Source organism: Chionomys nivalis, chromosome 21 (genome assembly GCF_950005125.1).
Source record: "Chionomys nivalis chromosome 21, mChiNiv1.1, whole genome shotgun sequence".
Taxonomy (NCBI): Eukaryota; Metazoa; Chordata; class Mammalia; order Rodentia; family Cricetidae; genus Chionomys; species Chionomys nivalis.
The window spans coordinates 18,929,292-18,943,490 of record NC_080106.1 but is presented as its reverse complement, the minus strand read 5'-3'; the positions used below and the strand labels follow the sequence as shown (position 1 = coordinate 18,943,490).

Below are 14,199 nucleotides of genomic sequence, written 5' to 3'. Positions count from 1 at the left end.
CTACTAAGGCCTGTTAACCAATGACTTGTGGATGCAGCTACAACCATTATGAGTATAGTAAGTAGCAGTTGCATCTTTTCTTGGAAAAAAACTGCCGATTTAACTTATCTAATCAGTAACCTTTGAATCACTGGTGTGCTTGCTAGCTTTATGTCAGCTTGACCCACAAAACACTAATCATCTGAGAGGAGAAAATGTGTTCATACATTAGGCTGTAAGCAAGCCTATAGAGCGTTTTCTTTTCAGCTTTATTTCTATTTATTCTTTCACATCATGCATCTCCATACCATTCATCTCCCCATCCCTTCGTATCTGTCCTCAGCCCTTGCCATTGCCCATCTTGACGTAGAAGCTGTGGTGTGACAGTGAGTCACACAATATATCCTTTTGTCCATATATCATCTTTACTTGCAAGGGTTCATTCCAAAGTCATTGGTCAGATTGATGTTTTTTTAATTAGTGATTGAGGTGGGATGGTTCAGCCCATTGTGGGTGGTACCACTCTGGGCAGGTGGCCCCGGGTTCTTTAAGAAAGCAGGCTGAGCAAAGCCATGGCCTCTGTGTCACCTCCTTCCTCCAGGTTCCTGCAGGGCTTGAGTTCAGGTCTTGGCCTCCGTCACTGGACTGTGAGGGTATATAACCCAAGTAAATCCTTTCCTCCCAAGTTGCTTTTGTTCAAGGTGTTTGAACACAGCCACAGAAACCCTGACTAAGACAAGGGGTCATCAGAGTGATTAACTGTACAATTGTCACTAGTTCCACTAATTTCCTGGTCACATAAGCCCTTCAGTGTTAGGACCCAAATCCTCATCAGATGCCTATTTGAAGTTTTCCCTTCACTTTGCTCATTTATTTAATTTTGTGTGAAATTATACTTATGGTACTGTGCCTTTTAAATAATTATTTTAATGTAACCAGTATACCTAACTCAAATGTAATTTTTTGTGAAGGACCTTGTCCTCAATGTAATACAGAAGACAGGGATTTATGTGGGCCAGGGAGGAGTAAACTCAACAAGATGTGTGTGTAGTTGGTTTTTTTACTCTTTGGGGGCCTGCCACCCAGCTCCCAAATAAATACACCAAGACTTCTTTATGAATGCTTGGTGTTAGCTTGGCTTGTTTATAGCCATGTCTTCTTAAATTATCCTGTTTCTCTTCTATATTTTGCCTCTGGGCTTTTTACCTTTCTTTATTCTATATGTCTTTGTTTCCTTCTTACTCCATAGCTGACTGGATGGCTAGCCCCTGGTGTCTTCCTCTCCTCCTTTCCTTGTTCCTTGCTCTCTTTTTCAAGATTTCTCCTATTTATTCTCTCTGCCTAGTAGCACCACCTATCTCTCTCCTGCCTTGCTATTGGCCGTTTAGCTCTTTTTAGATCCATCAGGCAAAGTAACACAGCTTCACAGAGTTTAACAAATGCAACATAAAAGAATGCAACACATCTTTGCCTCATTGAACAAATATTCCACAGCGTACATGAATGTAACACATCTTAAAAAATACTCCACAACATATGTTAACTGTAAAAAGATCTAATGTGTTTTTTCCGGCACTACCTTTGGTTACTTCCGTCACACAGTTTCAGAGGACCTTTGAGTGCATCGGCAGTTTGTGCTGTTCTGGCCAGGTGTCCTTGGCAGTGGATTGAGAGTGCGGGGAAAGCGGAGGAGGGGAGGGTCACAAATGCTTAGGAAGCAACAGCTGGTGAGTAGTGTGGTGTGCACAGGCATTCCTCTGAGACAGGGTGAAGGGTGTAGGTTCTTAGACTGTGCAGTGAGAACTTGCTTAACACACGACCATCCCATCCCACTAGTTAAAGCTGCTAAGCCAAACATACTGAAAGGAAAAGAGGTTGCTTCTGCTTTATATCTGTCTGTCTGTCTGTCATTTGTCTTACCTCCTTGTGGCTAGAAATTCCCATCAAGAGGCCAACAACAGTCACTGTGGAGCTGAAGAAACTCTGGTAGTCAGAGATGCTCCATCCAAACAGCAGATTGAACTGAACAGGAGAAAGGCCAGTCAGTGGTAATAGCATTTCTGCCCCGAGGTGCCTAACAGAAGCAATGGAAATTCCACGTGGCCATTCAAGTCACTGTGACTGCAAAATTTATCTGATCTTCATGTTACAGCTGATGTTGACTTTGTATCTTAGAGACATCACAAACATCTGGGTTTAAGACATTAAATACATTATTTATGGCTCAGTGGTTAAGAGCTCTGGCTTTTCTTCCAGATGGACCCAGGTTCAATTCCAGTACCCACATGGCAGTTCACAACTGTCTGTAACTCCATCTCCAGGGGATCTGAGACCCTCACACAGACATACACACAGACAAAACACCAGTGCACATAAAATAGAAATAAATAAATCTTAAAAAATGTTTTAAAAATTCCCCCCCCCGAGTAAAAAATGTTTTAAAAATTCCCCCCCCGCCCCCCCGAGACAGGGTTTCTCTGTGTAGTCCTGGCTGTCCTGGAACTTGGAACTTGCTTTATAGACCAGGCTGACCTCACACTCACAAAGATCCACCTGCCATTGCCTCCTGAGTTCTGGGATTAAAGGTGTGCTCCCCAACCGCCTGGCCAAAAAAATTCTTTAAAAAAAGACATTAAATATGGAACATGACTAAATTCAGCTTTCCCATCTGACCTTTTCTCTAAAGACCCACTGCTAATCTCACGGTTTTATGTACAGTGATGTTTTCTGAGGGCACAGACAGGACTCTGCACTTGGGGAAGATGCTGGGCTTTGGGGCTTACAGTCATGGCATAGCTGCTCAGCAGGGTCACGATGAGCAGTATAAAGCCAACCATCTCATCCCAGGCCTTGTTCAGCGTCTTGCTGATGACCTGGAACTGGGCATTGTGTCGCAGTATGTCCCACAGCTGCACAGTTGCCAACAGAACCAGGAAGCCCATGAGGTGAGTGACAGCTGAGTTCACTTTCAGTGCCTCGTAGAAACTGATGAACCTGTAACCATGGGAAGCCGACTCAGCACGAGGCAGGAGCCGCCATCACTGGGGCTTCCTCTGCAGAAGGTTCGCGGCTGTGTTCCTTCTGCTAGGTCAGACACCCAGTGCAGAGAACTGCTTTCTAGCATGGCCCCTTGGCTGGGAGCTATCCTGAAACGCCTTTCAAGGCAGCTCCTAGCTGATTTCTTCCCAGCCTTCACTGTTATCAGTGCTGAACCTCAAAAGGAGAGTTAGCCTAAGGAGACGTGCCCTCATCCTGGTCTGTTTCTGCCAGTCCTGTGTTCTCTGACAGGAAAGACACTAGTGAGCTGTCATGTCCTGAGTAAGAAGGGGTGAGAGATTTGCCCCCCAGTTCAGTTTTGTTGTGTAAAGTACAGAATCTTATGCCACAGCAACCAGTTTACTTGGAGAGACTCCTGTAGCTATAAGCAAGTTGGCAACCAGATCTTTGATTGCCTAAGACCTAAGCCAGTGGTTCTCAACTGTGGGTCGCGACCCCTTTGGCAAACCTCTCTATCTCCAAAATATTCACAGTACGATTCAAAACAGCAAAACTACAGTTAGGAAGTAGTGATGAAAATGACGTTATGGCTGGGGGATCAACACAGCATGAGGAACTGTATTAGGTCACAGCATTAGGAAGGTTGAGAACCTCTGGCCTAGCCAGTGCCACACAGCAGCCTGGAGCTCAGCTGGCACAACCTTTTAGGCTACACAGACCCGTTATCCCAGTGTAGACAGTTCAACACTGTTACTTGGGACAGTGCTTCGGAAAGGTTTTAGGTCTCAGGCCCTTAGCTGTGGAAATACTTGATCTAAAAGTGCTCAAAAAACCTGATAAGGGTAATAGGGGAAAATGCCTGAAAATAGCCACTTGTTGGGAAGCTGTGTCTTGCTCTGGGTTTGTATCCTTTTTTAAGGGTGGTATTTATTTCATCTTGGGCTTTATGCATACAAAGAAACCCCAGTTCCAAGCCCTTGCTCTGAAAATTAAGCGCATTATCTTCCACAGACACCTGAGTGCCACAGAGCCTCTCAGCAGGACTAGTGCAGATGGCAAATATCTTTTTTTTTTTTTTTTCGAGACAAGGTTTCTCTGTAGCTTTGGAGCCTGTCCTGGAACTAGCTCTTGTAGACCAGGCTGGCCTCGAACCCACAGAGATCCACCTGCCTCTGCCTCCCGAGTGCTGGGATTAAAGGTGTGTGCCACCACCGCCCAGCTAGTGTTTTTTTCTGCTGTGAGCACAAGTCCAAGTTCTAGTTTAACTTTTGTTATCCAAATACAGCAGATCTGGTGGGGAAGTGGAAGAGAAGGAAGGACAGTGATCAGGAAGCCTTAGCATGGGGTGCCATGCCCCTGTGCCTCAGATCCCTTACCTGTCCCGGTCACGGCGGTATTGCAGCATGTTTTTATGAAGGAGAGAAAGGCTCTGGATGTTGAGCCCCAAAATGCTGAAGCTAATGAGGATTATGCTTGTGTCCAGGAGGTTTCTTTTCCTAGTGAGGAACTTCCACCTCTGCTGTTTCAGCCGACAGCCCTAAGTAATACAGCAGAGTCACCACTGTTGTCTGGATGATTGGCCGGTACTGTACCTAAGAAAGTAGTCTGGCCAGTGGGACTTCGTTAGGCAAAGCACATGGGCTCTGAACGTGGGACTGCTCTGCAGTCACTCAGATACTGCTAACAGGAAAGGTGGTTGCTACTGAAGCTTTTATCAGACATAATCATTCTTGGAGATTATAAGACAATTGTGTGTACCTAGCTAATTTACAAGCTTTAAAAATCCCATCTATTAAGCCTGACAATAAAATACTATTTACAATAATTCCTATTATTTAGTTCTTTTTGCCCAGCATATTTTCTTAACATTATTTTATATAAGGGTTAAAAGAAACAGGCCCTCTAGGGCCTGGAGAGATGGCTCAGTGGTTTAGAGCACTGGTTGTTCTTGTAGAGGACCTGAGTTCAATTCCCTATACTCGTATTGTAGTTGGCAACCATTTGTAACTCCAGTTCCGGGGGGCCAACACCTGAATTCCATGGGCATGTGGTGCACATACATGCATACATACATGCATACATGCAGGCAAAATATACATAAAATGAATATTTTTTAATAAAAAACTACATATAAAAATTGACTCATTCTTTGAACATAATTGAATGTGCTATTCTACTTGGTGGAAATCTGTTAACCTCTGAAACCAGGCCCCGAGGAAGGACTGAGACAACCACTGTAAGGGAGCACCACATCACGATGGATCCCGCCAGAGAGGGTTCACCTGGGGGCTGTCCTCCCTTCTGACATACCGCTCACCTGTATGAAGGTGTAGTAACAGACAAGCAGGTAGTAGCTGACTTGTGAGATAATCCAAGCAAAACCCCTCTCGGATGACTGGAGGGAAGTCAGACTGTCAAGGCGTAGAGAGGTGAAGAAAGTCCCTGGTAAGAAGAACAACTGGGGTCAAGAGTCTAAGCTTTTCTCCTTGGCACAGAGCGGCACAGCGCCACCTGCTGCTGGGTTCAAACACTCCAGTCTCCACGCCCCACTTAGTCTTTCCTGCAGAACTGCCCAGAACTTTATATGTACCATGGACAAGCTACTGGAGAAACGCCAGTTTCACTGAAGTTGGGAGAGACAAAGAATACATAGTTGATCTCGGCTAACGGGACAGGCCGTTGACAACAGGCGTTCCTCTTCAACTCAAGAGTGGCTGCAGGCATGCGAACGGAAAGCACCCACATCCCATGAATGTGGAGACGCTTCTATGCAGAAGGGCTGCAAGGTTTCAGATACAGCCAAAAAGGACAGTGAGAATGTGAAGATTTATGGTTTTATAAACTTCCACAATTCTGTGCACAGCCCTTAAACACTGGAACTGCCATGTACCCCTGGTAAGCAGAAAGTACATTTAGGAACAAAATTTTCTTACTTTGTGCAGCTAAATCTCAAGATTTAAGCTCCACTGCCCCACCCCATTTCTTTGGCAGTTAAACAAAACCTTTTAAAGAACCCCAGGAAGCCTTCAGGTTCATTTTGAATAGTGGTTCTCATTACATTATGATTTATTAGCAGTGGCAAAATTATGGTTATGAGTAGTTATGCATTAACCCAAGGGTTGCAGCGTTAGGAAGGTGAAAAACTACTGAGTCAGAGGGAAGGGTGAGAAGCTGCTTGTTCTGCTGGGCTGGGAGGGAAAAGTTCCCCGTTGGAAACAATACACAGTGGTTAATGGCAGACCACCTGTCAGTCAGTTCTAGGGCAGAGAAGACAGGAGGAAGGGAGGTGGGGCAAGGCAGACTGCTTGTAAAGGGAGGTACCAGTTAGCGTGTAGCCATCTGTGAGATGCCACCGTGACAGTGGCAGAAGCTCAAAACTGAAGACAGAAAAGAAAGTGATGGGAGAGGAAAGGTGTGCTCGTGTTAGGGATGTATAGGAGCTTAAAAGCTAAATCCTCTCCATAGATAAAGGAACAAAACTAAAAAAATTCATGAATATATATCACTTTAAAAAATTGGAAAGCCCAGCATGGTGATCCATGCTTTTAATCCCAGCACTTGGGAGGCAGAGGCAGACAGCTCTCTCTGAGTTTGAGGCCAGTCTTGTCTACATAGAAAGTTCTAGAAGAGTTAGGGGCAATATAGAGAGAGCCTGTCTCAAAAAAAGTCAAATAAAAGAATAAAAAAATTAAAAGTTGAATACCAGTTAAAACTAAAAATAGCCTCTGGGGAGTAGGATATAGACAGGCTGTTAGTTGAACTATTTGCCTTTAAAAAATCATATTTCTGAGTAATCATTCTAATTAAATTCACTTGAAAGAATGGTAAATGATCAGTAAAGGAGGCCTGGTCCTGAGATAGCCAGCTTGCAGAGCAAGGAGAGGAGGCCTCCATACCCACACTGTTGGATTCCAAAATGAGGGTCACTGCACACAGCAGGTTCACGTTAGCATTGAAGACTGTGAGCTCCACGAAGAGGACTTTGGTGCCGTGATCCAGCCATCGCCTCTGTTCCAGGTGCCGCAGAACTCTGGACACACAGGGAAACAGAGGCAGCTACTTTCTCCACCCAGTGTTGAAATGGAGGACAGTACCCTGGCGCTGTTACAGACCACACGAGAAGCCACATTCCTTGACCTGTGCTCCTACAAAAGACCTCATGACCTGTAACACCCAGATTCTCACGGTGGTGACATGATGGTACACTAAGACACAAGATGTTCACAGGTGCGTGCACACCAAGGTTAGAGACTTGGGTAACCCTGTCTGGCATTTGATCTGTAAGGCAGGATTAATTTCATAAACTCCGTCAACTACTATTTGAAACTTTAAATACTCCACACCAACACCTATCCAGTAGCAAGAGGTGAAAGAACCATGGACATATAAATGCCCTTACTTGATCGATCTTGTCTTAGAGCAGTTCCTTGCTGCTATAGCTTTGAAGCAAGTTTTATTTTAAAATTTTGTTACATTTCTTAGGGTGTATGTATCATGGTGAACCTATGGAGGTCAGAACTTCTCTCCTGTCACGTGGGTTTTGTCTCAGGTCATCAGGCTTAGTGGCAAGCATCTTTACCTGCTGAGCCATCTTGCCTGGTCAGAAAACAATTATTTTAATTTAGACTTTTTCATTCACAATGGCAAAGACTCTCAGGTTTCCTGGATCAAATCACTTTGTAAATCCTTGGCAGTTTAGTTCAGGTGTTCGAACTGTGGGCTGATGTTTCAACATCATGGTTCACAAAGGGTAATGTTCCCATTTATATCTGAAGACTACAGTGTGTCTAAGATAGAACCACCTGAGTTCAGCTACCCCTAGAATTGAAACTAAAATCTCTTTTCAGATTAAAAATGGTCTTTTCTTTTTTTTCTTTTCAAATTGCCAAAACATATTTGTAACTCGAAGTGGACTAGGAAATTTTTAAATTTAAAGCTCTAGTTCCAGGGGCTGCAGTGATGGCTCAGTGGTTAAGAGCACAAGCTGCTCTTCTGGAGGACCCAGGATCAATTCCTAGCAGCCACATGGCAGCTCACAACAATCTGCAACTCCAGTCTTTGGGCATCCGATGCCCTCTTCTGGCCTCTGAGGGCACTGCATACATTTGATGAACAGACATACATGCAAACAAAATACCAACACACACCAAATAATAATAATAATAATAGTAATAATAAAAATACACGGTATATTTTCTTAGAAGTGTAAAATAGAAGTGCATGCATGTATGTATTGGAGACAGTACAGAAGCATTATAATGGCTGTTGGAATGTCTCAGCTGGGTCCAGATGCCCAGCTGTCCTGAGATGGGCCTCTTGTTCAGGCAGGGCACAGACTCACCTGGCTGCGGCACTGGCGTTTCTTCCAAGCCTCACAACGTATCCTCCTCCCGAGTAAGTGGCAAACTCTCCCTGGATGGGATAGCCTCCCAGTAGCTCCTGATTCTGATAATGCCAAATACCGTCAGTTTCTGTGATGTTTGTATCAGGGGGGGCCCAGCCGACCCCATAGTTCTCTCTGTCCTCCTGATGCTGGGGCTGTGAGTTCTCTGGTTCGTGGAGAGATACTGGGAAGAGTGTGCTATTAGGAACGCGAATCTGGCGAAGCAGAACATTGCCCAGAAGAAAGGAGTTCCCATCAGTAATAAATCCTAGTGATAAAGTAAAATGATCAATTAAAAAGTTGCCTTATTGCTAACTGAATGAGACAACCCATGCACAGTTCCTTGGCAATTTTGAAAACATTCAGAAAATGAACTAATGCAATCAGACAAAAAGAAGATTATAACAACAAATGAAACTGTGTAACTATTTCTGAATGATATGCATTATCTAGATAAATTAAGAGGATCAAAGGGAAATCTATTAACTTAAAAATGATAATTTATTGGGGCTACTCGGCACCAAATAACAGTATTCATCTCGCCATACCACTTACAATAGGTGCGGAAATAAAACACCTTCTTTAAACACCAACACCGAAACTAAACCTAAAAAAGATGGAAAAATCGACCTCCGTTCCTTCCTCAAGAGCACACCTTCTGTGCTGACACAAACCAAGCCCTGTTCTAAGGGCATTTGCACCCTCTGAGAGCTCACAGGTGAGGGACAAGAAGGACAGGTAACACAGGGCGTTCAGGTGTGAGGCGGCCGTGTTTTGTGAGGAGCGGCAGTGCTGTTAGGCTGACAGGGAAAACAGTCTCTGGTGGAGCGGTGTGGGAGAGACCCCGACAGAGCCTGAAGCACAATGTAGATTCCAGCAGAGGAGCAGCAGCAAGTTCTCAAGGTGGTGATGGCATGACTGATGTATTTAGTGAGAGTGACAGGAGCATCAGTGAGAGGAGGAGAGATGAGGTGACTCCTCATGTAGCTAGGGCTGGATGGAGCAGCTCCTGTCAACTTTGGGGGGATTCGACACTTTATTCTGAATGTCCTTGTTGGGAGATTTTGAGCAGGAGGATCACAGCTTTATGATTTAAAGATATAGACAAGATGAAGGATGGAGAAAGGGTTGCCTTTATGAAGGTGGGACCTGGCGCCCTGGTTTGGCTCTAACTGATGATTCTCTTGAGTGAAGGCGGCAAAGCCTGCTGCTGCTCCAGGGCTCCTTGTGCACTTTGGAAATGTTTCCACTATGCAGGGACGATGTGGGCAGCTCTGGTGCTTTGCTAGTAGGATTAGTTATTGACACAATAAGAACAATCTGGAAACATTTTTTTTTTTCAGTGCTGGTGATTGACTATTACTCTACATCCCAAGTCCTTGTTTTTTGTTTTGAGATAGCCTCACTATGTAGCCCAGGCTGGCCTCTACTTCCCAACTACCGGGATTTCAGACATCACGAAACAACACATCTGGTTGGAGATACTTATTTTAGACTTAATAAGTTTGAGTGTGTTGCCTGTATGTACATGTGTGCACTACATGCAAGTTTGGTGCCCAAGGTCAGAAGAGGATGCCACCGGTCACCATGAGTCATTAACTGAAGCTTCTTGGGTGGAGCCCAGAGACTTTGCAGTGTCCACAGAGTGTGGCCACACCGAGAAGCTGGCTGATCTTTCTCTAGTTTTCCATGGGTTATAGTAGGGGTTTCAGGAGAGCTAATCGCACCTCCCAGCTGCCCAGAACGGTCCTTACCGCTGTAATCCCCGTACAGGTTGGGAAGGAGGGTGTGGTTGGCCCAGGGGTAGAAATCCTTCAGAAGTTTGATTTCTGAGAAGCGGTGGGAAAACCTCTTCGAGATAGCCTGATGGAGGAAGAACTGACTGGAGTCCCTGGCAGAGTAGACGGTAGCCATCAGCAGGCCCAGAAAGAGGATCTGGACTGGTTCACAAACAAAAGATCCTATCTGAGCAGTTACTTTAAAAATCTAAACCTTTTCCATTTTTCTTACACCTAAATACTTTTGCAGGTCAAAAACAGTCAAACTGGAGCTGGATATAGTGACACACACCTTTAATCTCAGCATTCGGGAGGCAGAGGCAGTTGTGTCTCTGTGAGTTTGAGGTCAGCCTGGTCTACATAGTGAGTTCCAGGACAACCAGAGCTACATAGTGAGACCTTGTATCAAAAAAGCCAAAAAAAACAACCAAATCCCCTCAAAACAAAAAAACACCTAGCAGGCCGAGCGATGGTGGTGCACGCCTTTAATCCCAGCACTCGGGAGGCAGAGGCAGGTGGATCTCTGTGAGTTCGAGACCAGCCTGGTCTACAGAGCTAGTTCCAGGACAGGCTCAAAAGCCACAGAGAAACCCTGTCTCGAAAAACCAAAAAAAAAAAAAAACCAAAAAAAAAAAAAAAACCCAAAACAAAAAAACCCCTAGCAGTTGAAATAGGCAACCCAATGTGTATGCATGCACACACACAACACACACAGAGTAATATATACATACATCTGTATACACAGAAATACATATGTGTGTATACATAAATATTATATATTTTTTATTTTTCAGAATCATCCTGCCAATAATCAGAAGTTTAACTCAAGAGACATCCCCCATAAGCATACTGCATTTGGACTCTCAGAGGTAAGTGCTCTTTCACGTTCTGGCTTCACAAGGGGAAGGCATGAAAAAAGAAAAAAGAACAAGAAAGTTGCTGCTTTCTGTCCTCTGGTCCAGGGAATCCAGTTGTGTGCTAAGTACGTCAAACCCAGCGTTAGGAGAACCGTTTTCCAAAGCAATTTCACCCCCACTCCAGGGAGTACATAAACTGGGTATTGTTTTCCCCTTTGCACCACCTCAGAAAAACCTGAGGACTGGAAGCTCAGGGTTCTTCCGTGGATCACATCACCTCAGTTGCTGGAATGCTAAATTTCATTTTTTTTTTTAAAATGTGTAGCCCAGGCTGGCCTCGAACTCATGATCCTCCTGCTTCTGCCTCCTTCAGCAAATCCTACCGGCGTGTGCCACCACAAACGGCTAAATTTCATTTTCAAAGACTCTTTTCTGCCCTCCCCCGTTTTCCATTTTATTGTCCCCACGCTCCCCTCGACAGTGTGTACCGAGGTGCATGCCACTGCCACCCCTTCATACCCAGGCTACCGCCAGTCAGCTTGAAGAGCTGCTTCTTCCAGGCTCTTCCTGGGTGCTTGGCAGAGCTGGTCACTGCTGGGGCCGTATAGATGGGATTGTTCTTATCTCTCAAACCAGGAGCTGATGAGGAACACTTCGCTGTCAAATATTGAAATATAGGTCAAAGAAATGTTATATTTCATTACATGGCTGCCAACTGTTTGTTGAGCATCTGTTGCAGGCATCTCTGTTTGAATGCTGGAGGGACAGAGAAAATGATATCTAAGCAGTACCTCTCCATCTATGGGGAAGAGGCCTGGGTTTGCCTTCTTAAAATTCCAACCCATTGGGGACCAAACTTATAGAAGATGATAGAAACTGGTTACTAGAAAAATGAAATTCAGCACCAATATAGTAGCTGTCGAGGGCACATCTAACATGCATGAACTGTGATACCATACCGAACAACAACCCTAGCGTGTTCTCCTTCCTGGCAATGCCTTTGTTCTCAGAAGTAGCCCAGGCTGGCCTCGCATTTCTACTGAGCACATCCCTAGCCTTTTCATCTTAAAAATTCGATTCAAGGGGCATAAAGGAATTTGCTGTCTTCTTCTGTCTTAGACTAGAAACCTGTGCTTCCACTCAGTGGAGTGCGCTTGGGGAACACTGTTTTCAAGTCTAACATGGGTGGAAATCACCTGGACTTCTACTCAACGCAGATTCAGGAAAGGGCCCAACACTGAGCTCTTCTGAAGAATCCAGGAGGGGACAATGGTCTGCCTTAAAGACTATGCGGAGCAGAAGAACATATAGATTTATAAGCGAAAGGGGAGGTTAGAGACAGAGATAAGGAAATAGACAGAGAGAAGGGAAGTCAAAGAAGTCACTAGCATGTCTGTGCCAAGTATGATACAATCATTGGAAAATAAACAAAACTTCTCCAAAGAAAGTTAGAAATGGCATCACAGAGGAATTGGTATTTGGCTTTTCTTCTCAGTGCTGGGACCTTAGGGCCTTTTGTATGCCAGCAAGCACTTTTACTCTGAGCTACACCCCACACAACATTTGTCTTAAGGGCAGGTCATAGATCTTCAGATGGACAAGGACAAGAACCTTGAAAAAGAAGTCACTTCACATAAAGAGAATAGCTCAAATGCATAAGAAACGATGCCAGGTGGTGGTGGCACACACCTTTAATCCCAGCATTTCGGAGGCAGAGGAAGCGGACCTCTGTGAGTTCGAGGTCAGTCTGATCTACAAGAGCTAGTTCCAGGACAGGCACAACAGCTACAGAGAAACCCTGTCTCAAAACAAACAAACAAATGAACAGAAAAACAAAACAAACAAACAAAGAAATGAAATAAGGACTAGAAAGGCATTTCAAGTGAGATTGTTAATTTGTAAAACCTCACTAGTGTGGAGTGCCTAGCCTTTAGCTTAAGCGAGTGGTTGCTAGCTTCATGTCCATCACATTCTCCTCCATGTCGTACCCCTTCCTTCTCTCAGAGAGGAAACCTTTTCCTGAGTTTTAGAGATTTATAGGGGATTTATAGGAGATGCACACATATGCTCTAGCCAACACATGTATAGCATTGTGCCGGCATTTTTACATCTTGCACTTTTGGCTCAACATTGCATTTGCAACATTCCTCCAGGTGGTGTGAGTAACTTTTAGTCAGTTTTTTTTTTTTTTTTTTTTTTTTTTTACAGGTTGTAACCCCTCAGACAGGGTACTTAGGGTTACTCTAATGTTTAGAGCCATGGTGGTGATGCCACCTGCCAGAAATGAGAACATACAGAAGAGTGGATTTGTGGGGCGGGCAGACAGCTCGGTCAGAGGCAACTGGAGGCATTCAGGTAGAGATGACAGGCAGTACAAACACCATCTGGGGCTCAGGAGGGAGGAGAGATGGAGCAGAGCACGGAAGCACTGAGAAGAAGCACTGGTTTCCAGGGGACGCGTGAGTGTGTGACACGGGGCTCCTGGGCAGAGAACATGGCCTCTGAGTACATTGGAATCACTGAGATGGCTTGAATTGTACTGTTTTTACATGGTCTGCTTTTCATAAAACTAAACAGTAGTTGGGATTATTGGAATTACCCCAAAGTGCTACGATTCTCTTGGCATGTTGTTCCTTATCTTTGTTAAGCCATGGCATCTGGTTTGCTGTCAGTGAGAACAGGAACGAGAGGAAGATCACCTGGAGACAAGAGTCACAGGGGAACTCCGTGAGCAGGTCCTGTAGAGCCCCAGACAATGATGTCATGCATACAGTGGGCTGGGGACTGATAGCATGCCCCGTTCATTCATGCATTTATATTAGCTTGTAGCCATGGCATCCCCATGGAGATCTGGATAACTTCTCAGTCTTTATCTCCTTCTACCAGGTAGCATCCCGGGATCAAACTCAGGTTCCTTTACTGACTAGAGATAGAACTGGCTCCTCAAGTGTGTATTCTCATGTTAACTTATCTACACGTTGTCATGATTTTGTTTTAAAATGTTTAATTTTTAGAGAAATACAAATTTTAGAGATATACAGATGAAAGTCATGTGAACTTTGGAAGTTTCTTTTTCAAAACAGATGAAGCAATGTTGGCCATCACTGGTAATCTCTGATGCTGGGTATCAGAACTCGAGAGTGCATTCATTATGTTATTTTTATACTTTGGTGTGCTTTGACTTTTCCTGAATCAAAAATCTTTA

At 44.5% G+C, this 14,199-nt stretch overlaps 1 protein-coding gene across 1 annotated transcript in view; it reads right to left on the bottom strand.

Moving 5' to 3' along the window:
* Window positions 1-14,199, bottom strand: part of Pkd1l3 (polycystin 1 like 3, transient receptor potential channel interacting) — a 52,958-nt gene that overhangs the window by 1,578 nt on the left and 37,181 nt on the right. Inside the window, exons 21-29 of the mRNA XM_057754268.1 lie at window positions 13,594-13,693; window positions 11,514-11,651; window positions 10,114-10,299; window positions 8,318-8,627; window positions 6,873-7,006; window positions 5,294-5,418; window positions 4,353-4,513; window positions 2,763-2,973; window positions 1,900-2,001 (exon numbers count right to left, since the gene is read on the bottom strand). Of these exons, the coding sequence (XP_057610251.1) occupies window positions 1,900-2,001; window positions 2,763-2,973; window positions 4,353-4,513; window positions 5,294-5,418; window positions 6,873-7,006; window positions 8,318-8,627; window positions 10,114-10,299; window positions 11,514-11,651; window positions 13,594-13,693 (1,467 nt within the window). The remainder of the gene's footprint in view (window positions 1-1,899; window positions 2,002-2,762; window positions 2,974-4,352; window positions 4,514-5,293; window positions 5,419-6,872; window positions 7,007-8,317; window positions 8,628-10,113; window positions 10,300-11,513; window positions 11,652-13,593; window positions 13,694-14,199) is intronic.